General features: G+C 39.7%; 1 protein-coding gene across 15 annotated transcripts in view; it reads left to right on the top strand.

The window, feature by feature from the left end:
* Pign (phosphatidylinositol glycan anchor biosynthesis, class N) overlaps positions 1 to 26,657 on the top strand; it is a 147,675-nt gene that overhangs the window by 88,566 nt on the left and 32,452 nt on the right. For 13 of the 15 annotated variants that reach the window (XM_063272414.1, XM_063272411.1, XM_039090846.2 and 10 more), the window contains 7 exon segments: positions 642 to 781; positions 2,984 to 3,083; positions 3,170 to 3,262; positions 4,628 to 4,719; positions 7,626 to 7,734; positions 16,995 to 17,103; positions 19,524 to 19,626. In XM_063272414.1, coding sequence (XP_063128484.1) covers positions 642 to 781; positions 2,984 to 3,083; positions 3,170 to 3,262; positions 4,628 to 4,719; positions 7,626 to 7,734; positions 16,995 to 17,103; positions 19,524 to 19,626 — 746 coding nt within the window. 15 annotated transcript variants of the gene reach the window in all.

Here is a 26,657-nt window from a genome sequence, read left to right as displayed (position 1 = left end):
CTTCAGAACCCAGAACTCTATTTGTTAGCACTATAGAATCCCCTAAAAGGTACCCTTTTTCTAGTTGTGGAATGATGTCCCTGACCCTTACACTTCCACCTGGCCCAGAGCATCAAGAAGCCTTGGTAATCAGTGAAGCTAGCACTGGTGACAAACATGTAGGGAATTCCTTATTCAGCAAGTGGTTGAGAAGAGTAGATATGGCTGAAGAAATCAGCTGTGTTTAAGCAATAGGAGAGGGGAGTGGGCAGCATGACAGGTTAGAGCTTTGACTAGGCAGAAACTGTTCCAGATAAAGACTATTTTATTGTGTGGTAAATAGGCCCTTGTGAGCTAGACACAGAAGACAGTCAAGATTTATTTTAAAAATTGTTTCTTAGTAGAACTATGTTCAGAGTTCTCAATGAGTTATTCACAAATCAACTTTAGGACCCTTCTCAGTCTGCAGCTGAGAATTGCCTAATAACTATTTTAGGATCACTAATTTCTTTCCTGACATGCTAAGACAATGACAGATTTTTCATTTTAAAAGAAATTTGAGTAATCATCTAGTTGTAGAAACAGAAAAAAAATGATATTTTTCCTAAAAACTATCAATCAGCATGGGTTTGAATGTGTTTGCATGTTATATCTCATTTCAGAAGCCACACCATCTTCTGCCCTGTAGCTTCATAGTTGCTGGTGTCTTAGTAGCATGCTTCCTGATGATCCAAGCCTGTCCCTGGACTTACTATGTGTATTGCTTGCTGCCGGTGCCAATATGGTATGCAGTTCTAAAAGAGTAAGTAGCTTGCCTTTCTGCCTTGTTTCTACTTCACTGGCAGTTAATCCTGTATGCAAAATGCACTGGATTTTATAGCCTAAATCCTAAAAGATGGCTGTAATACTCTGCGCGGTCCAAACACTCTCATTTCATTTACGACTGCAGAATGCTGCATATTAAACATCCCTTTTGTGTTACCATTTTTACTTGAGGAAGCAGTCACCCAGCCCCTTTCTTTGGGTGTTTTTCAAGCAAAAATATAGAATAAAATAACATAATATTATTGTACTGTGTCATGATTTCCTTACATCTTGCATTTGTTTTGTCATCTCATAGTTTAGTTTCTTCATGTTTTAGAAGATGTATGTGTTTCTATATGCTTCTCCTTCTTCGCCATAAAATAAATGAAACTTTGTGATTATCCCGAATCTATTAATGTGTGCTGATAGGAACCCTGCTCTATTCAATGGACTGTGCTTCTGCCTTTATGCACTTCCTCAGCATGGCCTAAAAGTGGCTTCGCACTATGACAGTCAGCCTGGAAAGGAAGACACTCAGTCAGATTTCAAGCTGATTCACGAGGCAGAGACAGGAGGATCTGCATTTCTAGGTCTGGTCTCTATAGGGAAGGGCTGCCAAAAAAACCCCAAAACCAAGAAAACAACAAAAAAAATAAAATAAAATACTTGTTAGCATGTGTGCCCTGACACTGCATGTTTTTATTCTAACATTCGTTGATAGCTTTGACTATTTCTACCTTCTAAAAATATGTCTTAAAAATATCGACATACTGAAATATAAGAAATAAAATATGCAATGCTTCAAACTGAGCAAAGAACATGGAGTGATTTCACCGTCTGAAAGGAGTAAGGTTGCTGCTTTGCTTAGTTAGCTCATTTGTGTTTTTCTGACATCATTTCTCTGGTTTCAGAATTCTCTAAGTTTTCTAGCCAGTCTGTTTTACTGTAGAACCCCTTCTGAATGATTAAATAGCCTAATCATTAAGATAGTATGTGTATGAGTTTTTAAGCTGGCTAGAGGGCTCCACAGGTCAACAGTCAAGGGCACTTGGGTCCCATGTGGTAAAAGGAATGAACAGATTCCTGCAGATTGTTCTCCAACTTCTACTGTGGATACATACTGTGGAATGCACCCCCACACAATTTCACACAATAAATCAATATTAAATATTTTAACTCAGTTTTTCTAGAATAAAAGTCCTCCAAAATGACTTCATTTAATCTTTTGTGCCTCTTTACTAATTCACAGTTGAAAACAAAAGAAATACTCTCCTTGTGGTACTAACCTTTCTTTCCTAGGTGGCTACTTAACAGTGTGGTATAATTTTATTCTACAGTCATTGTTTTCAGTGAGAAAAAGGTCATAAACCAAATGACACTGGCCTTTTACAATTACCTACTTAATGCTCTACAAATGCTAAAGTTTTTTTTTCTTGATGAAATGCAAAACGTACTCAAGTATGTAATACATTTTGGGTGGTTATAAATTCTCAATTACAATTAGTGTACAATTAATGACATCTTAAATTGGGTTTGGAAAAGGTTATTTGACTCAGTTAAAAAGTGCAATTAAACTGGGGGTAGTGGTGCATGTCTATAATCCCATCTCCTCAGGAGGCTAAGGCACAAACACTGGCATTTTGAGGCCAGCCTGAATGATGACATAAAGCTTAAATGAAAAGGATGGGACTTTAACTTAGTGTCAGACTGGATGTCTGGCATATTAGAGCCTTAGGTTCAGTCCTCAGTACTGCAAAGAAGTAAAAGTCAGTAAGTTCAATTAAGACTTTATGAAGGCTTTGGGTGTAGTTTAGTGGTAGATATAAGCTTATCCCAATGAGTTTCAGTATTTTTTTTCAGTTTGCATACATTTGGGTTCATTTTATTTTATTTTTTGATTTATTTGTAGTACATGTACTTTTGTTTAAACTAAGGTCATACAAAAGTTATTTACTGTTATTTATTTTATAAAACTAAGTAAATGCTTGCCATCATTTATCCTAAAATACAGATTTCCACAAATAAAAGTAAGCAAAGACGTTAAAACCTTGCTACCATTTATCTTAATTTTAAATAATTTATGAATGGAAACATCTGGGATTTGGGACCTTGTGCAGTTTTAATTTTGCATTATATTGCTAATATTAATATGCTATTGCAAAGTATAAGTAATCATTTTGTAAATCGTCTCCTTAAACAGACGTGAAGTTATTCAAGCCCTGGTTGAGTCACTATTGGCTTTTCCTCTGAGCCGTTTTGTCGCCTACTTGCTTGTCTTTACCCTGGGCATTGAAGTACTGGTAAGTGTCTAACCAGCTGTCTTGCGTTTTTATGTTTCTGGTATTAAGTGACTTTATTCTTCATTTTCTTTGTAATCTCTCACCAGGTGCTCAGTTTTTTCTACCGCTACATGTTGACAGCTGGACTGATTGTGTTTGCAGGTTGGCCATTTCTCACTCAGCTGTGGACCCGAGCAAAGGTACAAGTACTCGTGTTGGCAAAGCAGACTAGTAATTACTTTGTGTTGATATGTGTTTGGCTCAATGAATTGTGTATTTTAAGTGAAGGAGTGGAATGCACACTCACATAAAGGGGCCTGGTCCTTTGAAAGGAAGGGCTGACATTGACTTTCTGCTTCTCTGATTTATACATATGTTCCAGTCAAAATGAGGGAGAGATCTAGGAAGCCTGTAAAGACAGAGCTGGCTTGTTTGTGGCACTCGTGGAGTTTGTATCCCTAGCGAGGGAGAAGTCTGGGAGCAGCAGAGGGGCCATCCAGTCTGAGGAGCTTGTGCGCCATCCTCATAGCACTTTCCTGGGAAAGTGGCAGCATGTCGCTCGACCCAGTAGTGTTTAGGAGCCACAAGAGGTTGAGAGGGAGTTTGACCAAAGTACATGTATACAAATTTCAAATAATAAACCAACCCAATAAAGACAGTAAATATGATTCAAGGTATCCACGTTTGTGATGCTTGATCCTAACTGAGCCAGAGGGGATTAACAATCACTGTAAAAAGAAGCCTTTGGGAAAGTCTGGGAGGGATTTTCTAAATTAAGCTAATCAAGGTGGAAAGTCTCACCTGAGCTCCTGGGACTGTTTCCTTTAAAAAGGAGAAGGTAAGTTGAGCAGCAGCATTCATTCTCTGCTTCCAGGCTGGTTGCAGTGTGGTAGTCAATGGCCTCAAGCTCTTGCTGGCTGCCATGACTGACTCCACTGCCCCACAACTCTATAGCCCTTGCCATGATAGACAGAACCATCTCTGGAACTATAAGGAAAAGCAAATCCTCGGTCTTTACGTTGCTTACTGTCTTACATCTTGTCATTACAAAAGTAACTCATACAATGTTTGTGTCCAGATAAATTTGACACAGCTTTTCTTCCAGAGCCATGTAGGGTGTGAGATGCTAAAAACGGATTTCTTTTCCTTGACTTCTTTTTAAAATTGGATATTTTCTTTATTTACATTTCAAATGTTAACCCCTTTCTCAGTTTCCCCTCCGGAACACCCCCTATCCCATCCCCTCTCCCCCTTCTTCTATGAGGGTTCTCCCCCACCTACTCCCAATTCCGCACCCTGGCATTCCCCTACACTGGGGCATTGAGCCCTCACAGGAGCAAGGGCCTCTCCTCCTATTGATGCCAGACAAGGCCATGCTCTGCTACATATGCAACTGGAGCCATGGGTCCATCCATGTGTACTCATTGGTTGGTGGTTTAGTCCCTGGGAGCTCTGGGGGGTGGGGTGGGGAAGGGTCTGGTTGGTTGATACTGTTGTTCTTCCTATGGATAAAAACAGATTTCTATGCCATATTTGTCTAAATACTTTTTTTTTCTTGATTCTAGATCACCTGCCTGAGTTGGGCTTTCTTCTCTTTGCTTCTGGCAGTGTTCCCACTGATGCCTGTTGTGGGTAGAAAGCCAGACCTTTCTCTAGTGTACGTAAAATGTTGTTTGCCATTTCAATAGAGTTTATCCTATATTGACACTGTGACATTTAAAAGCACTCTCTCTCTCTCTCTCTCTCTCTCTCTCTCTCTCTCTCTCTCTGTTTCTCTCTGTACACATGTGCGTGTGCCATATGTGTGTGGGTATCCATGAAGGCCATAGAGGACGTGAGATCTGTTGGATCTGGGTTATGGATATATGGGAGCTATTTGAAATGGGTTCTGGAAACTGGACTAGGACTGTTGGGTAGAGCAGGAAATGTTCTTGACTGCTGACCCAAGTCTCTTAACTAAACTAGTCTTGGTTCTAAGCTTAACATTACCTGAACACACTTGAAATACTAATGTTAAATTACTAGTTATGATCTTAGCCTATCACCTGAGAGGCCTGGTCTCCTTGGAGATGCTAGCAGACCTTCACAGGCAGTTAAATTGCACCAAGCAGTAACTTAAAACTCACCCCCACTCCTAGTTTCAATTTTATTTTGAATATTATAGAATCTGTAAAAGTTTAGTTACATTGCGACTGTGTTCTGTGTTGACATATTAGTTTTGAATGTGTCTATAACCACATGCCACTGAGAAGTGAAAGTCTGTCTTGATTGAATTAAAATTTTTCCATGAGAAAAAAAATTTCTATTTATTTTGAAAGTGTTATATTTATTTTGTGCTTTCCTGTTTTGTTTGCAGAACTAGGAATCAACCCCAGGACCTTGTACTTGCTAGGCAACATTTTTATGACTAACCATTCAAATTGTGTTAAAAACATATATTCTCTATGTTAATGGTACATTTCCCCTCAGTGTAACCTAGACAAGTGTTTAAAACAGTTACTTGCTTTTGCGTTTTAGCACCTACCGTCACTGTCCCCCAACCCCATGGGTGCCTGTGTGTGCTTGACTGAGTTATCTGAGTTTCACCTTGCTGCTGGTCTGTACTTTTTTTCCTGAGGCAGAGTCTGTATGTGTAGCCCCATCTGGCCTCGAATGCAGTGTCCTGCCTCAGCCTTCTGAGTACTGGAATTGTAGACATATATATAGTCCACACCTTTAAATCATGCAGTTGCCTTTGCTGCATAGAGTGCTCTGGCATTTCTAAAAACATTTTGCCTAACCTTTAATAGATGGGGGTATATCTTTTTTTTTTAACTGTTAAGAGATTAACTGAATATTCTTAAGCGTCTGTTACTTTAAGAACTTTATGTTGGGGGGCTGGGGATTTAGCTCAGTGGTAGAGCGCTTGCCTAGGAAGCGCAAGGCCCTGGGTTCGGTCCCCAGCTCCAAAAAAAAGAACTTTATGTTGCTTGGTTTTTTGGCTTCTTACAACAGCAACAACAAAACTAGATCAGAATTGCTGTAGGAACGCAGTTAATAATCAGCCCAACTATTGTATTGAATTATAAGACCGCATGTACCATCTAAGCTATACTTCAACATTATAGTGTAAGTCAAAATTTTGGAATTTTCATGAAATGTGCATAGCATGTAAGAAACAAAATTCAAATACTTTGTTTGCTTGTTTGTTTGTTTATGCATGTTGTCCTGTGAGTTCTGGTGTCTCTATAAAGCCCTTTTCTACCTTTCTTGCTCATGTTGTTCTGGCATAGTTTGGGAGAGCATATTATAAAAGGAGAATACATTGCATAAATGGTCTCTAAAGAAAATTGTCTCTTGCATTTTCTGTTAAAGACTGACTTAAAAAGCAAATAAACCTACTAAAATGTGAAAAATCAAATTTGTGTTTTTGAAAATTATGGTCTTTCTATCTAAACTTGATTTAAATTGCTATTAATGTTAAATTCATGTTGGTTTCCTGTGATAATTTGCAGTTTACCTTATTCTTAGTTCATAGAGAAAGTTCTGTACCCATTTGATCTCTCATAGCAGTTCCATCCTCTAGACTACAGAAACAGATGTGTGAAACACTTAGGGACAAAATAAGAAGACAGAGAAGATAGGTGTACAGTGTTACTGTTGAATTTCTGTGAGCCCAGTATACTGAAGCAAGACAGTTGCCAATGAGTTAAAAGGAAAGAAAGAGAAAGACAAAAGTTGTTATTCTACAGAGCTAGTCTTACGAGTTTTATAACACAACTTAAAGTGATGTTTTTTTCTTATAACCTCAGAGACTATTTGAAAAATAAAAAACCATGAACATCAGCCATGTTCACAGCATATACCTAATCATGGATTTGCACTTCCTTATTTCTCTAACAAACTCAACTCACTTTTCCTTAGTTTTTGTAATTTGAGTTCTAGATTGTATCTTGAACATACATTCAGTTATATTACTTGGATATTTATGAAGAGCTAAAATTCCTTGGTATTAGTTACCTATGATTGTCAGACAATCTAGAAAATTAAATCAGCTGCTTCACCATAGAATACAAAATGACTTAGACAGTGATGTACTCCCAACACTTTTGAGACCACTGCCCCACCTTCCAGCCAGGCCAGCTGAAGAGATACCAGGGTCAGTGACGGGAAGGGTCTGCTTGACCCAAGGAGTGCTGTGTCTTTTGTACAAATCCATTCTCTCAGTGAGAATCTCTGTGGCAAGTGCTGAGTGACAGTCATTTGTTTAGCTACCTTTTATATTCTCTGTATTCACCCAGTTCAGTTTTAGAGCCATGACAGTTGATGAATGAAAAAGAATGAATTAGACAAATAGGTAATAAGGTAAATATACTGAAAGAAATTATGGAATGCGGTTACAACTAGCCCTGCCATGTGCTTGCCCTGCTATTTCCCATCATTCCTCTGCCAGCTTTACTACTTGGTGTTGGTTAAACAAAGTGCTTGAAAGGTCTACATTTGAGTAAGCGGCCTCATGTTTTCATATGCTGTCTTTAGTATGCTTTTTTAGAAAAGTTTAACATGGATAATATTTTGAAACAGAATGGGTGCCGGATTGCTTGTTCTTCTGCTGTCGCTGGCTGTTCTAGCAACCCTCGTAAAAAGAAAACTTAATTTGGTAAAGGACGAGCTGTTGGTACTTCTGTTACAGGTCAGTTAAAGTTTTTCTATAGTATATCCTACTAGGCATATAATAAAATGTTTATTAGTGTTATACTCTGTGACATTCCTGTATTCCTATCACTCAGGACAGTCACCAGAGAAGTCAGTTTTCTTTTTAAAGTAGCATACAGAACTCTCTACAGAATAGCAGAGGGTCAACAGGAATAAGTGATGCCAAGACATCAGCAGGTTAGGAGACCTTAGGACTTTACAGCAAATATGAACTGAAAGTATTTCCTCTGCACAGAGATTTTTGTCATCCTCAGATACACCAAGCTGCTTTGATGCAGCAGCTCCTGGAAGGTTGACACGAGGGCAGCAGGTGGTAGATGACCTGGGAGATAGGCTCCCATTGGCACTGACTGTGGTGTTTCAAAGCTAGTAAGTGCCTAGCTATTCTGTTTACAGGATGTACACTTTCCAGTAATTTAACTCCAGCTTGTCCCTTAATGTCAGTGTAGCAAATATTTAACGGTAGTAACCATGTTTTACAAAAACATGTTTTACATGTTTTCATGTATTAGAATAGAAAGTACTCTTTCATTGTCCCCCCCTTTTTTTATTTCAGTTTTCAAGACAGGGTTTCTCTCTGTAGCCCTGACTGTCTGAGAACTTGCTCAGTAGACCCAGCTAGCCTCAAACTCAAGAGATCTGCTTTGCCTCTGCTCCCGAGATCAGGGATTAAAGGCATGTGCCACCACTGCACAGCTCAGGGACCACTTTTTTCAACAGGATAATAGTTCTCTTCAATTTTTATGTTTTCAATAATGGATTTTATCTTTTAAGACTTAAAATTTTATTTATTTTTATTATTTTTCTTTATTCTTGAGAATACCTCTCCTGTCTATGCCAGAATATTGTCTGACTGTTCATGTGCATAGCAATGTGAGTTCATGTGTGCATTAGCCATGGCCAGTCAAGCTGAGAAATACTTCATTGTTACTTTTTTGCCCCATTCATCTGCTAATGGTCATACAGGTTAGTTCTGTTATTATGACAGCTGGTCAATCCTAGCTATTGTGAATAGAGACGCAGTGAACATGGGTATACAAGTGTCTTTGCAGTATAATCTGAGGAACCTCCAGACTGCTATCCAAAGTGTCTGTACTACTTTTCACTCCCACCAACATGAGTTCCCTTTTTACAACTTCCACACCAGCTCCCCCACCCCTTTTTATAGATAACTGTATATGGAGCTCTGCCAAACCATATGAGTCTTCTTAAAAAGTTCTCTCGGGACAAAACACTATCATTTATTTCCAGAGTACTGTGAAATAAAAATATAACCATGCTTACAAGATATAGTAAGTTATGTTCATTCTTGGAGTGTGACAGTGAACTCATAAGAAGAAAAGAAATCCTTTGTAAACATCCATCGAGCTTTGGAACATGTGCTTCACTGTAAGTAGCACACTGCCTTTCCTCAGAAACTGGGGTAGTCTTGACAGAATCTGCTCGCCCGCCCACGGTGGAGAGCTTTGACAGGAACGTGTGTTTCTGAGTCTCACTCCACAGGACTGAAGAAGATCATGCTTAAATACTTATGTACTTTGTTAGAATACCCCTGAGTATTATGTAACTTCATTACGAAGCCCTGTCTTGAACTATCTAAGTAATTTGCATTACTGTGCTGCCTGACATATTTTATTGATCCCAAGGCATACATTTTTCCCCAAGTTTGGCATATCTGAGTTGAGAATATGTTTTACAATAGAAAGGATCCTAGGAGTGCATCATAGCTTTACTCACAGAACAGATTGTGTCTTAATCTGTTCAACAATAACCTTTCGGATTCGATAATGAGGTCAGTGATTTAAACTCTGAGAGCTTGTTTTTCTTTGTAGTCACACTTTAGCTCATTTCTTTTTTTTCTTTTTTTTTTAAATTTATTTAATACTTAATAATAATTCTTTGGTTTCCGGGCAAACATCCCCCTCCCCCCTCCCCTTCCTTATGGGTGTTCCCCTCCCAACCCTCCCCCCATTGCCGCCCTCCCCCCAACAGTCTAGTTCACTGGGGGTTCAGTCTTAGTAGGACCCAGGGCTTCCCCTTCCACTGGTGCTCTTACTAGGATATTCATTGCTACCTATGAGGTCAGAGTCCAGGGTCAGTCCATGTATAGTCTTTAGGTAGTGGCTTAGTCCCTGGAAGCTCTGGTTGCTTGGCATTGTTGTACATATGGGGTCTCGAGCCCCTTCAAGCTCTTCCAGTTCTTTCTCTGATTCCTTCAACGGGGGTCCTATTCTCAGTTCAGTGGTTTGCTGCTGGCATTCGCCTCTGTATTTGCTGTATTCTGGCTGTGTCTCTCAGGAGCGATCTACATCCGGCTCCTGTCGGTCTGCACTTCTTTGCTTCATCCATCTTGTCTAATTGGGTGGCTGTATATGTATGGGCCACATGTGGGGCAGGCTCTGAATGGGAGTTCCTTCAGTCTCTGTTTTAATCTTTGCCTCTCTCTTCCCTGCCAAGGGTATTCTTGTTCCCCTTTTAGAGAAGGACTGAAGCATTCACATTTTGATCATCCGTCTTGAGTTTCATTTGTTCTAGGCATCTAGGGTAATTCAAGCATTTGGGCTAATAGCCACTTATCAGTGAGTGCATACCAAGTATGTCTTTCTGTGATTGGGTTAGCTCACTCAGAATGATATTTTCCGGTTCCAACCATTTCCTACGAATTTCATAAAGCCGTTGTTTTTGATAGCTGAGTAATATTCCATTGTGTAGATGTACCACATTTTCTGTATCCATTCCTCTGTTGAAGGGCATCTGGGTTCTTTCCAGCTTCTGGCTATTATAAATAAGGCTGCGATGAACATAGTGGAGCACGTGTCTTTTTTATCTGTTGGGGCATCTTTTGGGTATATGCCCAAGAGAGGTATAGATGGATCCTCAGGCAGTTCAATGTCCAATTTTCTGAGGACCCTCCAGACTGATTTCCAGAATGGTTGTACCAGTCTACAATCCCACCAACAATGGAGGAGTGTTCCTCTTTCTCCACATCCTCGCCAGCATCTGCTGTCACCTGAGTTTTTGATCTTAGCCATTCTCACTAGTGTGAGGTGAAATCTCAGGGTTGTTTTGATTTGGATTTCCCTTATGACTAAAGATGTTGAACATTTCTTTAGGTGTTTCTCAGCCATTCGGCATTCCTCAGCTGTGAATTCTTTGTTTAGCTCTGAACCCCATCTTTTAATAGGGTTATTTGTCTCCCTGCGGTCTAACTTCTTGAGTTCTTTGTATATTTTGGATATAAGGCCTCTATCTGTTGTAGGCTTGGTAAAGATCTTTTCCCAATTTGTTGGTTGCCGATTTGTCCTAACCACAGTGTCCTTTGCCTTACAGAAGCTTTGCAGTTTTATGAGATCCCATTTGTCGATTCTTGATCTTAGAGCATAAGCCATTGGTGTTTTGTTCAGAAAATTTTTTCCAGTGCCCATGTGTTCCAGATGCTTCCCTAGTTTTTCTTCTATTAGTTTGAGTGTGTCTGGTTTGATGTGGAGGTCCTTGATCCACTTGGACTTAAGCTTTGTACAGGGTGATAAGCATGGATCGATCTGCATTCTTCTACATGTTGACCTCCAGTTGAACCAGCACCATTTGCTAAAAATGCTATCTTTTTTCCATTGGATGGTTTTGGCTCCTTTGTCAAAAATCAAGTGCCCATAGGTGTGTGGGTTCATTTCTGGGTCTTCAATTCTATTCCATTGGTCTATCTGTCTGTTTCTGTACCAATACCATGCAGTTTTTATCACTATTGCTCTGTAATACTGCTTGAGTTCAGGGATAGTGATTTCCCCTGAAGTCCTTTTATTGTTGAGGATAGCTTTAGCTATCCTGGGTTTTTTGTTATTCCAGATGAATTTGCAAATTGTTCTGTCTAACTCTTTGAAGAATTGGATTGGTATTTTGATGGGGATTGCATTGAATCTGTAGATCGCTTTTGGTAAAATGGCCATTTTTACTATATTAATCCTGCCAATCCATGAGCATGGGAGATCTTTCCATCTTCTGAGGTCTTCTTCAATTTCTTTCTTCAGTGTCTTGAAGTTCTTATTGTACAGATCTTTTACTTGCTTGGTTAAAGTCACACTAAGGTACTTTATATTATTTGGGTCTATTATGAAGGGTGTCGTTTCCCTAATTTCTTTCTCGGCTTGTTTCTCTTTTGTGTAGAGGAAGGCTACTGATTTATTTGAGTTAATTTTATACCCAGCCACTTTGCTGAAGTTGTTTATCAGCTTTAGTAGTTCTCTGGTGGACCTTTTGGGATCACTTAAATATACTATCATATCATATGCAAATAGTGATACTTTGACTTCTTCTTTTCCAATCTGTATCCCCTTGACCTCCTTTTGTTGTCTGATTGCTCTGGCTAGAACTTCAAGAACTATATTGAATAAGTAGGGAGAGAGTGGGCAGCCTTGTCTAGTCCCTGATTTTAGTGGGATTGCTTCAAGTTTCTCTCCATTTAGTTTAATGTTAGCAACTGGTTTGCTGTATATGGCTTTTACTATGTTTAGGTATGGGCCTTGAATTCCTATTCTTTCCAGGACTTTTATCATGAAGGGGTGTTGAATTTTGTCAAATGCTTTCTCAGCATCTAATGAAATGATCATGTGGTTTTGTTCTTTCAGTTTGTTTATATAATGGATCACGTTGATGGTTTTCCGTATATTAAACCATCCCTGCATGCCTGGGATGAAGCCTACTTGGTCATGGTGGATGATTGTTTTGATGTGGTCTTGGATTCGGTTTGCCAGAATTTTGTTGAGTATTTTTGCGTCAATATTCATAAGGGAAATTGGTCTGAAGTTCTCTTTCTTTGTTGTGTCTTTGTGTGGTTTAGGTATAAGAGTAATTGTGGCTTCATAGAAGGAATTCGGGAGTGATCCATCTGTTTCAATTTTGTGGAATAGTTTGGATAATATTGGTATGAGGTCTTCTATGAAGGTTTGATAGAATTCTGCACTAAACCCGTCTGGACCTGGGCTCTTTTTGGTTGGGAGACCTTTAATGACTGCTTTTATTTCCTTAGGAGTTATGGGGTTGTTTAACTGGTTTATCTGTTCCTGATTTAACTTCAGTACCTGGTATCTGTCTAGGAAATTGTCCATTTCCTGTAGATTTTCAAGTTTTGTTGAATATAGGCTTTTATAGTAAGATCTGATGATTTTTTGAATTTCCTCTGAATCTGTAGTTATGTCTCCCTTTTCATTTCTGATTTTGTTAATTTGGACACACTCTCTGGGTCCTCTCGTTAGTCTGGCTAAGGGTTTATCTATCTTGTTGATTTTCTCAAAGAACCAACCTTTGGTTCTGTTGATTCTTTCTGTGGTCCTTTTTGTTTCTACTTGGTTGATTTCAGCTCTGAGTTTGATTATTTTCTGCCTTCTACTCCTCCTGGGTGTATTTGCTTCTTTTTGTTCTAGAGCTTTTAGGTGTGCTGTCAAGCTGCTGACATATGCTCTTTCCTGTTTCTTTCTGCAGGCACACAGTGCTTTGTGTTTTCCTCTTAGCACAGCTTTCATTGTGTCCCATAAGTTTGGGTATGTTGTACCTTCATTTTCATTAAATTCTAAAAAGTTTTTAGTTTCTTTCTTTATTTCTTCCTTGACTAGGTTATCATTGAGTAGAGCATTGTTCAATTTCCACGTATATGTGGGCATTCTTCCCTTATTGTTATTGAAGACCAGTTTTAGGCCGTGGTGGTCCGATAGCACGCATGGGATTATTTCTATCTTTCTGTACCTGTTGAGGCCCGTTTTTTGACCAATTATATGGTCAATTTTGGAGAAAGTACCATGAGGAGCTGAGAAGAAGGTATATCCTTTTGCTTTAGGATAGAATGTTCTATAAATATCCGTTAAGTCCATTTGGCTCATGACTTCTCTTAGTCTGTCTACGTCTCTGTGTAATTTCTGTTTCCATGATCTGTCCATTGATGAGAGTGGGGTGTTGAAATCTCACACTATTATTGTGTGAGGTGCAATGTGTGTTTTGAGCTTTAGTAAGGTTTCTTTTACGTATGTGGGTGCCCTTGTATTTGGGGCATAGATATTTAGGATTGAGAATTCATCTTGGTGGATTTTTCCTTTGATGAATATGAAGTGTCCTTCCTTATCTTTTTTGATGACTTTTAATTGAAAATTGATTTTATTTGATATTAGAATGGCTACTCCAGCTTGCTTCTTCTGACCATTTGCTTGGAAAGTTGTTTTCCAGCCTTTCACTCTGAGGTAGTGTCTGTCTTTGTCTCTGAGGTGTGTTTCCTGTAGGCAGCAGAATGCAGGGTCCTCGTTGCGTATCCAGTTTGTTAATCTATGTCTTTTTATTGGGGAGTTGAGGCCATTGATGTTGAGAGATATTAAGGAATAGTGATTATTGCTTCCTGTTATATTCATATTTGGATGTGAGGTTATGTTTGTGTGCTTTTCTTCTCTTTGTTTTGTTGCCAAGATGATTAGTTTCTTGCTTCTTCTAGGGTATAGCTTGCCTCCTTTTGTTGTGCTTTACCCTTTATTATCCTTTGTAGTGCTGGATTTGTAGAAAGATATTGTGTAAATTTGGTTTTGTCATGGAATATCTTGGTTTCTCCATCTATGTTAATTGAGAGTTTTACAGGATGCAGTAACCTGGGCTGGCACTTGTGTTCTCTTAGGGTCTGTATGACATCTGTCCAGGATCTTCTGGCCTTCATAGTTTCTGGCGAGAAGTCTGGTGTGATTCTGATAGGTCTGCCTTTATATGTTACTTGACCTTTTTCCCTTACTGCTTTTAATATTCTTTCTTTATTTTGTGCGTTTGGTGTTTTGACTATTATGTGACGGGAGGTGTTTCTTTTCTGGTCCAATCTATTTGGAGTTCTGTAGGCTTCTTGTATGCCTATGGGTATCTCTTTTTTTAGGTTAGGGAAGTTTTCTTCTATGATTTTGTTGAAGATATTTACTGGTCCTTTGAGCTGGGAGTCTTCACTCTCTTCTATACCTATTATCCTTAGGTTTGATCTTCTCATTGAGTCCTGGATTTCCTGTATGTTTTGAACCAGTAGCTTTTTCTGCTTTACATTATCTTTGACAGTTGAGTCAATGATTTCTATGGAATCTTCTGCTCCTGAGATTCTCTCTTCCATCTCTTGTATTCTGTTGGTGAAGCTTGTATCTACAGCTCCTTGTCTCTTCTTTTGAATTTCTATATCCAGGGTTGTTTCCATGTGTTCTTTCTTGATTGCTTCTATTTTCATTTTTAATTCCTTCAACTGTTTGATTGTGTTTTCCTGGAATTCTTTCAGGGATTTTTGTGTCTCCTCTCTATAGGTTTCTACTTGTTTATTTATGTTTTCCTGGAATTCTTTCAGGCATTTTTGCGATTCCTCTCTGTAGGCTTCTACTTGTTCTCTAATGGAGTTCTTCACGTCTTTCTTGAAGTCCTCCAGCATCATGATCAAATATGATTTTGAAACTAGATCTTGCTTTTCTGGTGTGTTTGGATATTCCATGTTTATTTTGGTGGGAGAATTGGGCTCTGATGATGCCAGGTAGTCTTGGTTTCTGTTGCTTGGGTTCCTGCGCTTGCCTCTCGCCATCAGATTATCTCTAGTGTTACTTTGTTCTGCTATTTCTGACAGTGGCTAGACTGTCCTATAAGCCTGTGTGTCAGGAGTGCTGTTGACCTGTTTTCCTGTTTTCTTTCTGCCAGTTATGGGGACAGAGTGTTCTGCTTTCGGGCGTGTAGTTTTTCCTCTCTACAGGTCTTCAGCTGTTCCTGTGGGCCTATGGCTTGAGTTCACCAGGCAGGTCACCCGCAGCAGAAAAGTTGGTCCTACCTGTGGTCCCGAGGCCCAAGTTTGCTCACGGGGCGCTGCCCACGAGCTCTCCGAGGCGGCAGCAACCAGGAAGATATGCGCTGCCCTTTCCGGGAGTCTCCGTGCACTAGGGTTCCAGATGGGGTTTGGTGTTCTCCTCTGGCGTCCGAGATGTGTGTGCAGAGTGCAGTCTCTTCTGGTTTCTCAGGCGTGTCTGCCTCTCCATAGGTGTAGCTCTCCCTCCCACAGGATTTGGGTGCAGAGAACTGTCTATCCGGTCTGTTTCCTTCACTTTCCGCTGGTGTCTCAGGCGCAGGGGTCTTGCCGCTCCTGGGCCCTCCCCTACGGGAACCCAGAGGCCTTATACAGTTACCTCTTGGGCCAGGGATGTGGGCAGGGGTGGGCAGTGTTGGTGGTCTCCTCCGCTGTGCAGCCTCAGGAGTGCCCACATGACCAGGCGGTGAGGTCTCTCTCCCACGGGGCTTGGGAGCAGAGAGCTGCTGTGGGCCGGGATCCGCGGGTGTGGGACTTCGGTAAACACAGGAAGTGCCCGGTCTCAGAGGAATTTTGCCTCTGTGTGTCCTGAGTTCACCAGGCAGGCCTCTTACAGGGGAAAAGTTGGTCCTGCCTGAGGTTCCGAGGCTCAAGTGTGCTCGTGGGGTACTGCCCAAGTCCTCTCCGCGGTGGCAGCAACCGAGATCTGCGCCGCTCTTTCCGGGAGCCTCCGTGCACCAGGGTTCCAGATGGGGTTTGGTGCTTTCCTCTGGCGTCTGGATGTGCGCAGAGTGCAGTCTCCTCTGGTTTCCCAGGCGCGTCTTTTAGCTCATTTCTTAAAAATGCTAATTAATCCACTGTTGATCAGGGATTAATATCATTTTTCTATACAGCTGGATAATATGTTTGGTTGTCATGCGCAAGGAGATGGTAAAAATGTTCAAGTCTAGCGTGTCAGCACAAAAGGAGACAACACATAAATGAATAGGAGAGACTATGTTGCAGTAAAGTAGTTTCTCATGAAAGCAGCCTTCAAGCTATTCCTTTTGTACAGTAGCTATAGTGAGCACTTACACTGTCTCAGTTCCCAGGGCCTGGTAAATATCCAGACCACAAAATTATGTTGAATAATTAAATACACAGATAGTACTGTGCAGAGGAACAGAGGTGGGAAAGGCACTAAGGTAGACACTCCCTTGCAGTCAACATAATTTGGGGAGCCTTCAGCATTTGTAGCATTTGAAGCTCTGGTGAGGTATGCCAAGCACTCTGGACCGTGTGCATGCCTCATGTCGCCTTGCCCACGTCTGGCTTAGCACGGCAGTACTCACATGTGGCGCTGGAGCACGAGGAGGTAGCCTGGTGCAGTTCTAGTGTTTCAGCTGCATCCCAGTTTTCCTCAGCACTGTCTAAGCATCTTGGTAGTGTGTCACTTTCCCTGCCTTTCCTTTCAGGTGCTGAGTACAGTGCTCTCTATGTACGTTGTGTACAGTACCCACCACAGTCTGTTAAAGAAAGAAGGCCTGCCTCTTCTGAATCAGATTGTGAGCTGGGCAACGCTAGGTAAGTGACCCCTCAAACCAAATTGGAAAACCTGACCTCCAGTCACTTTTCTTAAAAAGGATACCTTCATGTCTGCATTGTTGTGCTGAAAGAAATAGTTTTGATGAAGGAAGGCTGTAGCCAGCTATTATTTCTAATTCCTTTTGGAATTTAACCAAAAAAAGTAGAACTCTTGTGAACACACATGGGTTAATAAGAATTATTCGATAGAATACTTATGATTTCATAATGGTCTGTGTACTTATGAACATCTAATAAAAATCTAATGAATGATGCTGGACATGAAGTTTTTATGAATGTTCCATTCTGTATATGTACCACATATATTTAATTTTCCTGTCAGTCTTTACATTTTCAGGTCTTACACAGATTAGTAAATGATTAAATTTTGTTTCCCTTTCCAAAACCAACATTGACTAGATATTTCTTGTTATGAAACAAAGGTGTTTCGAATCACATTCCTCTGGCACCCTTATTTAAGAATGTTAGAATTTGGGGTTGGTGAAATGGCTCCATGGTTAAGAGCTTACTACTTTTTCAGAGGATGGATGCTCTTTGAGCTTCCAGTACTCACATGGTAGTTCATATCTTCCTCAGGGGTGAATACACAGGTAGGGAAGGAATAAAATCTCAAGGATCTTATAGGAATGGAGTTATTTGTAGTTTTTATTCACAGTATTTCAAGTTCCTTTGCAGAGGCAGGAGCATCTCCCTGAGTTCCAGACCTGCCAGGTCTACATACTGTCTCAAACAAAGCAAAAAAGAACAAACAAAAACAAAAACAGTACCCTTGACCAGGAGTAGCTGTGTATGTCTTTGATACTGAGGAGACAGAGGCTCTTTTGCCTCTCAAGTTCAAGGTCAGTCTTCTCTATATAGGGAATTCCAGGCTAGCCAGGGATTATAGTGAGACCCTGTCTGAAGAGAAAAGAGGAGAGGAGTGGAGTGAGAAAAAAGAGAAAGAAAAGTACCTTTGTTTGTTAAGCTAGATTGTAGCCCTGGTCCTGTTATCATTTGTTCTAGTAGAAAAATACTCATGCTAGATAAGAATTCCTATCCCACCCCTCCCTGCAGTTTGGATATCCTCTATAGTTTATTCATATCTGTATTGATCATATTTTCATTTTGGAATGGTAGAGAAGAAATTTAGAGTTAGAATAATCTACATAAATATCTCCCTGGGAATACTTTAAATAAGGAATTGCTTTCTTAGCATCGGTAGAGCTAGGTATTAGCTTCAAGATTCCTGTCAAGTAGTATGAGCCATGAAAGAACAAGTCAGAGAAAGTCTTCAGTGTTTCCAAAGATCTCCCCTCAACACTGATGCACCATGGTGTGGGTACAACAGGCATATTTTGTTTAAATTCGTAAGTGCCCAATTAAGTAACATTAATATGTTTATGTCACCTGGAATGGAGATGCTTAATTTTTCTTTAATACCTTAGTATTACTGAAGACAAAAAATAAAACTAGGATAAAATATTCAATATTGAAAAATTGGTTTCATTTTAACTGACTTGTTGGGGGCTGTAGGTCAGTGAGACAGCCCTTGCCCAGCATGCCTGAGGCCTTGAGTTTTGGAGAAAGGGAAAGAAAGAATCCACAAACAACAACGTAGAAACCCATCTGACCTGCCTTAAAATAAGAAGCACTGCAAGTTGTTTCTTGTAGTTAGAGTGTGTATCAGATAACAGTATTATTGACCTACCTACATTCCTCCGCTAAGACTTCACAAGTAGGATTTGCAAAGCTTTGAATGCTCCAGGAATTTACAGCTTTAATTAAAATCATCTGTATACTTAGCTTACTTTACAAGACACTGGTTACTTATAAAGATAACACCTAATACTATACGTGAGATTGCACTTAAAACTCGAGGCAAGTTTTCCTGAATGTCATCCTATTTAAAGTATGTAAAGACTTCTCCTCAGATAGATTAGTAAACTTGACACCCCCCCAACCCCCCGCACACACACACACCAAAAGAAACAGTAAGTCAGCCAAGCTTTACCCAGGTTTCCTCCTCTGGAGCACCCAGGATGTTGGCAGTTGTGTACAGTTGCTCTCTGAAATAGACAAGCGTCTGTGTTTGCTCTTGCTGCCCCTTTTCATCACCTTGTTCAACCTGACGGGCCTGGTTCTCTAGGGCGATGTCTCCACTCTGGCCTGTGTGAAGTCATTGTCTCCTGCTTCTGATACATCAGGTGCACTCTACAACTCTAGTTGTCAACTTGTCTGATAATAGGCATAATCTATTTCTAGGGACTATGTTGTCTTTAAACCAGGACATAGATGGCTGAGAGACAAGTTGCTGAGTGTAAAGTAATATATTTTATTTCAGTAGAAAACAGTAAATTACTCATTAATATTAGTAATATTAGTTAATATTAGTACATACTCACTGCTCTGTTTCCTTGCAGCCTCTTCTCTGGTGGTGCCTCTCCTGAGCCCCACAGCCCTCTGGCAGCGGCTGACCAGCATACTTCTTTCCTTGATGTCGACCTACTTGCTGCTAAGCACGGGGTATAAGCCTTTCCCTAGGTTTTGGGGTTTGTTGAGAATTTCACATGAGTACTGTATTTCCATCATTTCTCTGCTTCCTTCCCCCTCTAACTCCTCCCATGTCCCGCTCACTCTCAAGTTCATGACTTCTATATTACGTTTGTTACAAATATACATGTATAAACTTTTCTTAAAATACATTCAAATGCCAAATTGACTTTTCTTTAGTAGATAAACTTTGGAAATGAAAACGTTCTCTAAGTCTTGAAGGATAAGTTATAAATGTTTTCTATTCTACATGTGAGTAGGTAACTTGATCTCTAAGTTCCTTCATTTCTCTCATTGTTTTCATATTATTGTCTGTCGTGGACTTTTACTTGGAGTTGCTAAAATTTATTTAATTATAGTGTTATGAAAGCTTAATGCATTGTTGTGGAATTTCAAGCCTTAAAGAGTTTTTAAGAAGGATTTTTGTTGTTAATGCATTCGTTTAATGCATTTGCCATAGTGCTGTGATCTCTGTTCCATTAAATAACTGTACGCTAGAAATAAAACAAATTTATCTTCAACACAGAACAGCATCATCACTTCCTATTGCACTTAAAAAATAAGTAACATATTTATTCTAAGGCAAGAATCTAGCAAACAAGTAAACAAATCATTTTAAAAATAAATTAAATATATTATATGTCCACAATTTAACTTTTAGTTTAAAGCTTACATTAATAACAGCTTTTATCATCTGAACTTAAAAGGTTCTAATCAGCCTGACCTCCATTTGTCATAACAATAGACTTTAGCTCTGGCGTATAATTTCTTTCCCTTTCTAGTGATAGAGCTATCTGTGACACTGATGCTGTTTCGGTGTAGGTTACTGCTCTTCCAGTTATGATCTCATCCATCTTCTTCATTATTGGTTTTAGTAGCGTTGGATTTTCTGTGACTAAAAGACCACAGTTCCCAGTGTAGGTTTTTTGGAGTGTGTGACTGGGGATACTATTCAAGCTTCTTTTAGAAAGTCTTAGTTATCTGTTAGTGCATGCAGGTGGATATGTAAGAAAGGCCGCAGGACAGTTTATAATGCTTGGACAGTCTTCTGGTGACTGGTTCTGAAGGTAGTAAATTGCTGGCTCAGCAGAGCTGGCAGCAGACCTCAGGTAAAGCTGCTCAAGATCCTGAAGTGTACTTCTTGTCTGGGTGCTTCCAATTCCACTGAGCAAGCAGTTGAGGCTCACTCAGTCACCTCCCCACCTCCCATCCCGTCACTGACTCAGTGTTTACAAGTGATCTTTCCAGGGCTACAGTGCAGAATATCACCACAGCAGCCCCTAGAGACAAAGCAAGCTGTACACCCATAGGTGAGTTTAAAGCAGTGGTTCTCAACCTGTGGATCGCAACCCCTTTGGGGGCTTGACTGACCATTTTGTAGGGGTTGCATATCATATATCCTGCATATCTAGTTACATTGTTATTTATGACATTAGCAAAGTTACAGTTATGAAGTAGCAACAAAAATAGTTGTATGGTTGGGGGTCCCCACCATGTGAAAAAGGGTCGCAGCATTAGGAAGGATGAGAAGCACTGCTGCAAAGCAGTGAGAAGGCACACAAGAACCAGTGTCTAGCATAGAGTTCCAGTCTGACTGGGGAAGATAACAACTATAGCCAATTACAATAGGCCATTCAAATCAGGGAGGACTTTACACTTAGCTAAATATAACTTGTTTGTGGCTTTATTCCTTGAAAAAATATTTCTTTAATACATTTTAAAATGTGCTTTAAATTGAGGTGCAACTTGGGTTGAAAGCTTATCCAACATGTGCTAGGCCTCAACACCACCAAAAGAAAAAGATAAAAGTCTTCAAATACTTCAGTTTGTTTATTATTATTTTAATATAAAATTTTGTTTTTATTTTTGTTTTTATGTACATTGCAAATGAGAGTACTTCCAAAAATGTTAATTTATTTTTGTCTAAGATTGAGATCTCTAGAGCTGGATTGATGGCTCAGCAGTTAAGATTGCATGATGCTGTGGCTGAAAACAAGACTGTGTTCCCAGCATCAGCACTGGCGCTCACAGCTGTTCCTATCTCTGAGTGACTGGTGCCCTCTTCTGCACTCTGAGGGAACTGGAATGGATGAGCACATGCTGGCGTGGAAACACATGCATATAAAATCTCTTACAGACCCTATGGAGGGTCACACTGTGTGGACCAGTAAACCCAAAGAGATCTGTCTGGCTCTGCATTAAGTGCTTGGAGTAAAGGCATGTACAATTAAAATAGAATTGAAATTTTCTTACCAAGTAGATTTAAACAAAGATTCTGCCATTGATTTGGCATGAACCCTGAAACATTACTTTGAAATTCAGTGAAGACAGTTTTATAGTTTCAGTGCTGACTTTGATGGGAAGAATTTGCCATTTTCCCCGACACACACACACTCACACATACACACACACTCACACACATACACACTCACACATACTCACACATACACACACACTCACACACAGACTCACACACACACATACACACTCACACACACTTATACATACACACGCACTCACACACACACACACACACTAAATTCACAGTGTAGTTCTTAATTCCTCTTGCTTTGGGCTCCTGAGTGCTGACACTCCAGGCATGTCACCAAGCCAGTTTGTCATTTGAATTTGAATTTTATTTAATTTGTTCTTTAAAACAAATGATAAACAGAACAGACAAATTGAGTAAACACCAGTTCAACTTTTGGCTAAAACATGGGATCTTGATCCAAATTAGACTCAGTCCAGAATCCACCATGGTGCTAACCACAGGTTATTTTCCATTTAAATGATCATATAAAGCTATCTAGGGTCCAAGGCCTGAATCACTCTTTAGGAATCTTAGTTGTTTCACTAAGTATTAGAGAGACATTCTGTAAAGCTTTTTCCAGTGGACCTTAACATCCTCAGGGACCTAGACTAAAGCCCTCAGATACGAAGTGGAGTAGACACTAGAGCCCCTCTCACCAAAGGACCCCACACATTCTGGTTTTTGTTTTTCCATCCTTCCTGACTGACATATTTGTGGGACACAGCTATGGACATATGTCAGTTGCTTTAATAAAGAAATCTTGTGCGTTGCTTGTTTGTTGTAAATCTTGAAGTATGTGAGAACCTTGGTGTTCTTATTCAAGAATGATAAATATAATTTGAAACTCATTACATTTTCCCACATTATTGGTAAAATCTTAGAATAAACAATTATATTAGTGCCCTTCGAAATAAAATGGGCTAACGTTTTTAGACTATATAAGAAATTAAAGGCTAAAATCCTGTCATTTGGGAATGGCGTTGTTCTGTTAAGAGGTCATATTTAGAGGTTTGCTTGAGAAATTAAATTTTTTAGAGTAAGTGTGGTCAGTTTTTAACAATCACATAATAATGTTTTGGCCCTTTTCAGGTTCAAAGGAATGCATAATAGATTTTTAAAATGGAACTTTTTTTTTTTATTAACTTGAGTATTTCTTATTTACATTTCGAATGTTATTCCCTTTCCTGGTTTCCGGGCCAACATCCCCATAACACCTCCCCCTTCCCTTCTTTATGGGTGTTCCCCTCCCCACCCTCCCCACCCTTCCCCCATTACCGCCCTCCCCAACAATTCAGTTCACTGGGGGTTCAACCTTGGCAGGACCAAGGGCTTCCCCTTCCACTGGTGATCTTACTAGGATATTCATTGCTACCTATGAGGTCAGAGTCCAGGGTCAGTTCATGTATAGTCTTTAGGTAATGGCTTAGTCCCTGGAAGCTCTGGTTGCTTGGCATTGTTGTTCATATGGGGTCTCGAGCCCCTTCAAGCTCTTCTAGTCCTTTCTCTGATTCCTTCAACGGGGGTCCCGTTCTCAGTTCAGTGGTTTGCTGCTGGCATTCGCCTCTGTATTTGCTGTATTCTGGCTGTGTCTCTCAGGAGCGATCTACATCCGGCTCCTGTCGGTCTGCACTTCTTTGCTTCATCCATCTTGTCTAATTGGGTGGCTGTATATGTATGGGCCACATGTGGGGCAGGCTCTGAATGGGTGTTCCTTCTGTGTCTGTTTTAATCTTTGCCTCTCTATTCCCTGCCAAGGATATTCTTATTCCAAAATGGAACATTTTTAAGCTGTAGTTCTAAGCACTAAGGAGTCTGAGGCAGGAATTGTGAATTTGAGACTAGCCAGCACTATATAGTTGGAACCTGTCATTAAAAACCAAAGGCTTCTTATCTTTGATTCTCTTCTTGTTGCTGTGATAAATTACTCTGACAAAAGCAATTTAAGGAAAGGGGTTTATTCTGGAATACAGTTCCAGGGTATGGTCCTACACAGTAGGGAAGAATGTGTCAGGACCCTGAAGCAGCTGGTCACGTGTATCCACAGTCACCAGGAGAGTCATGACTGCATCTAGTGCTCATTTGCCTCTGCGCTTTGTGCAGTCCAGGCTCCCCGGTAGGGAGATCATTGACCTGATGAAGAGAACCCCTCACAGGCCTGTAAGTCTTAGAAATAGATCTGGGTTGGAAATAAAGAGCATAAGGAAAAAGGAAAGGAGAGTTTAAATTTGATTGTAAGTTTTAAAAAAAGTAAATCTTAATATAGAAGAATTTATCCTGTAACTTACCTTGGAGACAAGTATTAAAATCATGATTCCAGTTGTCAATTTAATGGTCTTCAGAGATCCTCAAAAAGATTATCATAATGACATCAAATCAAAACCAGGAAAGTTCATGACTAAAATCAGAATATTACTGCTGAGTGTGATCTTACTAATGAAAGCATTAAGAGACATCATTCAATATCAGAATCTGTATTTAGCTTTGAAGAAGGGTCTTGAAACATTGTGATTTAGTCATTTAGGTTAGTGAATTTCTTTGGTTTCTTACCCTTTATCCTTGTAAAACTTACAAAGTATGTAGTTCATCACTGTTTTGGACAAAATAGAGGTTTCTCTGTATAATTTGGTGAATATTCAGACGTAAGAGAGTCTTTAAATATAGCTTTATTATATTACAGAAACAGAGTAATAGTAATTTTAAATTCTAACAGTGCATCCTTGTTTGATGAATAAGAAAGATTCATTAGTAATCAGCCCTGAATTAATGTTATACAAATGAAAGCTATTATAATTCTTGAAAATAGTTTTGTCTGTTGTTAAATATTTCCCTTTCAAATTTTGTTTACATTGTCCGTTTGCTTAACAGAATATGACGCAGATCCAAATGCCTTTCCAGCACATATCAGCGTGTCCAAGGCCAAACTAACTGATTGCAACTGAAAGTTCAGTATCTCCTTGCTTTCTCAGGTCCTTGGTGACATTTTATTGATCTTTCCTTATTAGGTTAGATTTGCAGACTATGTATGAAATGTTGTCTTAAGAGATAAAGTCTTTTAGAAGGACTGTTTCTACCTGATCTTGTCTGCCACGTCTGATCTTAGGAAAGGGCCAAATCTCTGAAGTATTGAGAGGCATTTTATGGTTGTGTGTCATTAGAAAGTACGACTTCCACATACAACTGCAAGTGTTTGTAAAAGTCGTAGTGCCATGGGGCTGTATCCATAGCTAAGCAGTTAAGAACACTGGTTGCTTTTTTCAAGGGACCCAGGTTCAGTCCCCAGAACCCATATGGTATTAACAACCTTCTGTAACTGCATGCACTTCCCTGAGATTCAGAGCCCTCTGGCCTATTTGCACACCAAACACGCACATGTTCCTGCAGGCAAAATACTCATTCGTAGCAAACGAAAATAAGCAAGTCTTTTAGAAGTCATCATCTGCCTTTTCTTGGAGTATGCACCTTCTTGCTCTGATTAGTCAAGCTCTTTCTTTCACGTTTTCAGCATCCCGAGCACTAAGCAGTCAAACCAAGAGAACTGTGACTAATGCAGGCCTGCAGTGGAGCTGTTCATGGCTATAAAATAAGAATTACGTGTTGCCGTGTTACAGTAAAAACTGGAAAGTTGCTTTTAAGGGTTAGGATCTGAATAGATTTGAGGAGTAGATCTGGATCGGTGGCATCAACCTCATGTAGAATAGTGGCTGAACTAAACCTTAAATAATGGCCAGGGTACAGGCATTATAATTTTTCCCCAGTGTTTTAATTCATCAGAACAAAAAAATGGTTAAATTATTATTATTACTGTATCAATTCTGATAAAGTGGAGTAAAGGAAGAAGTGATTAACCGTTGAGGCTCTGGTATATTTCTTTCTAACTTTAATTTTTTCTTTTAACATGTAATTAATCATAGTCCATGTAGGTTTTTCTGTTTTTTTCTACTTACGTTAGAAGTGTTTTCTTATGTGGATCATGTCCTCCTCTACCATTTTAGTAGATGTATAATATTTTTGTGCTATACTTTAATTTATTTAGCTGTCCCTCCATTTTTAAAAAATATACTTTTTGTTTGTTTTATTGTTTTATTGTTTGTCTTGGGAAGCTCAGGCTGGCCTCAAACTCATGATGTAGCCAAGGATGACTTTGAACTCTTTTGATTCTTAAACTTCTACTCCTGAGTGCTGGGATTATAAGCATGTGCTGCCCTCAGTTCTAGTTTATACCGTGGTGGGGACGAAGCCCAGGGCTTCATTCATAGTAGGAAAGAGCTCTAGCAACTGGGCTACAACAAACTGCAAAGGGCGTGGTTTTTACCATGTCCAGTCAGTAATGCCGAGGGATCGTCTTACAATAAGAATACCAAGTACAGTTTTAATGGGCTGTAAATGACTCTGCTGTGTGTGTACAGGTACCTTTTGCTGACGGCATGTTCTCATGCATATAACCTGTGCTCATAGCTCAGGATGTCTCCATCCTACACACTGAGTGATCGTATATACTTTCTCAAGTCCAGATGCGTTTGCCTGTCTTCAGCACTTTTCTTTTGTTGCTGTGGTAGAATTGAAAGCATTTTGTGCCTTTTGCATTTTCATATCTTAGAAATGGTGATATATGGCCTTGAGTTCAGTCCTAATAAGTGAAGCAAGGTAACATTGTGCTTTTGTTTGTAGCTTCCAGTCAGGTTAGTTATTCTTT

Source organism: Rattus norvegicus, chromosome 13 (genome assembly GCF_036323735.1).
Source record: "Rattus norvegicus strain BN/NHsdMcwi chromosome 13, GRCr8, whole genome shotgun sequence".
NCBI classification, from domain to species: Eukaryota; Metazoa; Chordata; class Mammalia; order Rodentia; family Muridae; genus Rattus; species Rattus norvegicus.
This window is presented reverse-complemented; position numbering and strand designations above follow the sequence as displayed.